Here is a 2,523-nt window from a genome sequence, read left to right as displayed (position 1 = left end):
CCTGGTTATTCTCCTCCTCCTCCTCCTCCTCCTCCTCCTCCTCCTCCTCCTCCTCACCTCCTGGTTATTCTCCTCCTCCTCCTCTCCTGCTCACCTCCTAGTTCTCCTCCTCCTCCTCCTCCTCCTCCTCCTCTCCTCCTGGTTATTCTCCTCCTCCTCCTCTCCTGCTCACCTCCTAGTTATTCTCCTCCTCCTCCTCCTCCTCCTCCTCCTCCTCCTCCTCCTCCTCTCCTCCTGGTTATTCTCCTCCTCCTCCTCCTCCTCCTCCTCCTCCTCCTCCTCTCCTCCTGGTTATTCTCCTCCTCCTCCTCTCCTGCTCACCTCCTAGTTATTCTCCTCCTCCTCTCCTGTTCACCTCCTTGTTATTCTCCTCTTAGTTTTCCTCCTCCCCCTCCTTCTCCCCCCTTCTTCTCCTGCTTTAGAACAAATTTCCACCACCTCCCCACCCCCCCGCCCCCACACCCAAGCCAGCTGTGGTACTAGCCCAAGTCCCCACCCCCCTGCAGGCTGAGCCCATGCTCTCCCCTGGGCTCTCCTCCCTTTGCCCTCCTGCCCCTATAGTCTTCCCAGGCTGCAGGGGGAGGAACTGCCTGCAGGCTGGGGCCGGGCTGTCCTGGTCTCACTGGCGCAGGGGCTCAAGGGTGGTGCCTTCGTGGGGCTTCCCTAGAGCAGTGTAGATAATTCTGAAGACAGGCTGGACCCTGCGGCCTCCCTTGCGGGGGGTCACCCTATTTCCATCACACAGCTGTTCCTCACAGGTGCTGGCTTCTTCTGGCAGGGGTGGCCCAGGGAAAGGTTCTTCTGGGCTTGGTGGGACTGGTGGGCCTGTAGGCATCCTTAGCTCTGAGTCCACAGGGTGGGCATTTCGGGGTGGCCAGACGACAGGGCCCATGCCCGAGTCCTCAGCTGCAACTCCTTCAGCTTCTGCCATGGTGGGGCCCCTGCTCATGGCTAGAGCACCCCATGTTCTAGGTGTGCTGGCCGCCTGCTTGTGTCGCTGGCACCTCTTCAGGACTCTATACTTGTCTTCCCCTGAGGGGAATCTGGTCTCGTGGGTGGGGTTCCTTTTAGCTGCTGGAGGATGAGGGGGGTTAGCCTGTACCTGACTGCCCTGCCCCTCTGCCCCACTCAAATACTCTATTTGCATGGAATGCCCCTTCCCCTTGTTAAAATTTCCCTGCTGCCTGCTAGGGGAAAGGGTACCTGGATTTTCTGAGCCTGTACTGCCTAGGACTCGGGGTGGCTCGTGCCCCCAGCCCCTGCCTCGTTTCCCGACTCTCCTATAAGTTGAGGCCTCTCCCTTTCTGGCGATTTCGGTTCGACCTTAATGAATGTGATCAGGCTGTGGCTCTCCTCTTCCGTATTGTAGCGGGGCACTTTCCTGCCCCTAAATGACACAGTGCCAGTCCCTTCCTGGATGGTCTGAGTGCTGCTATCACAATACTGCACTGCCTGCTGGGGGACCTGAGGTGCAGAATCACTGACTTCCTCGGGCACCTGTCTGCTGGAAGGCCTGCAGCCCCTTTCTGCAGGCTTTTGCTTCTGCTTCAGCATCACCGCGGTGACCCTGCACTCCTCTTCATCTCGAACAAGTTTCATTAACTCTAGGAAAGTGGGAGGACACCCTCTCTGATCCAGGAGCTCGAGCTTGCCTCGGAGGGTGCTGCACAGGTTTGCATGAGACAGGACATGTCTCAGGCGAATCAAATCTGCTCTTCGCGCTGCTGTGGGGTTGTGCTGCATGGCTTTCTGCAGCAGCGGCTCCAGGCGCACCAAAAACGCAGAGATTTTCTCTCCAATCTTCTGAACGGTATGGAGCAACTTAAACTGCGCGGTTCTAGAGTCCTCTTTGCTCCCAAAGATCTCCTTCAGGGCATCCAGGAATTGCTGTGAAGTCATGGAGTCACTGGTGGCCCGGAGCACCCGCATGATGGACAGGGCAGAGCCACGGAGGCTCTCCAGCAAACGCCGTATCTTCTCTGTCTCAGACACTTGCCAAACCGGCATCACCTCAGTGACCTGGTCCAGCCAGGCTTCAAAGTTATCTTCGCCTGGGCCTGTAAAGACATCTCCTGAAAACATTCTGACTTTTCGGTACCACATGCTTTCTTTCTCAGACTGCGAAGCTGTGGATTTCTCTTGGGGAGCAGCGCCTGGCTCCTGGTCCTCAGTGGGAAGGGCATACCCCAGGGCACCGGCCACATCTGTCATTTTCCGGCCCTCATCCTTCAGGAAGTAACTCAATCTATTGATGAATTCATCATCTGGGTTACGGGGTTTCACCACCACTTCCCAGTCACCTCCTTTTCCTGGTATCTGATTGGGTGTCTTAGCATAATTGACAGTGTCTCCCAGTTCGATGATGACTGCCTTAGCATTGTCTTCCCTTCTGAACATTCTTCCCAGCACCCTGAATGAGTACAAGGGCTGTAAGCTTGCCCTAATAGTCTCTTTAATTTCATCGTCAGTACACTCCACGGGGATCCCCACAATCAGCAGGGCCTTCCTGGGGTCCAGGTCCAT

The 2,523-nt window shown here is 56.6% G+C and overlaps 1 protein-coding gene across 1 annotated transcript; it reads right to left on the bottom strand.

Annotated features, from left to right (window-relative positions):
- Positions 1 to 1,227: 1,227 nt before the first annotated feature.
- PNMA5 (PNMA family member 5) lies at positions 1,228 to 2,523 on the bottom strand (the record flags this gene model as incomplete). The annotated part of the gene is made up of 1 exon (XM_081081737.1): positions 1,228 to 2,523. The coding sequence occupies one exon, from the start codon at positions 2,521 to 2,523 to the stop codon at positions 1,228 to 1,230; it is 1,296 nt and encodes a 431-aa protein (XP_080937863.1).

The sequence above is a fragment of the Myotis nattereri genome (genome assembly GCF_964212035.1).
Source record: "Myotis nattereri genome assembly, chromosome: X".
NCBI lineage: Eukaryota > Metazoa > Chordata > Mammalia > Chiroptera > Vespertilionidae > Myotis > Myotis nattereri.
This window is presented reverse-complemented; position numbering and strand designations above follow the sequence as displayed.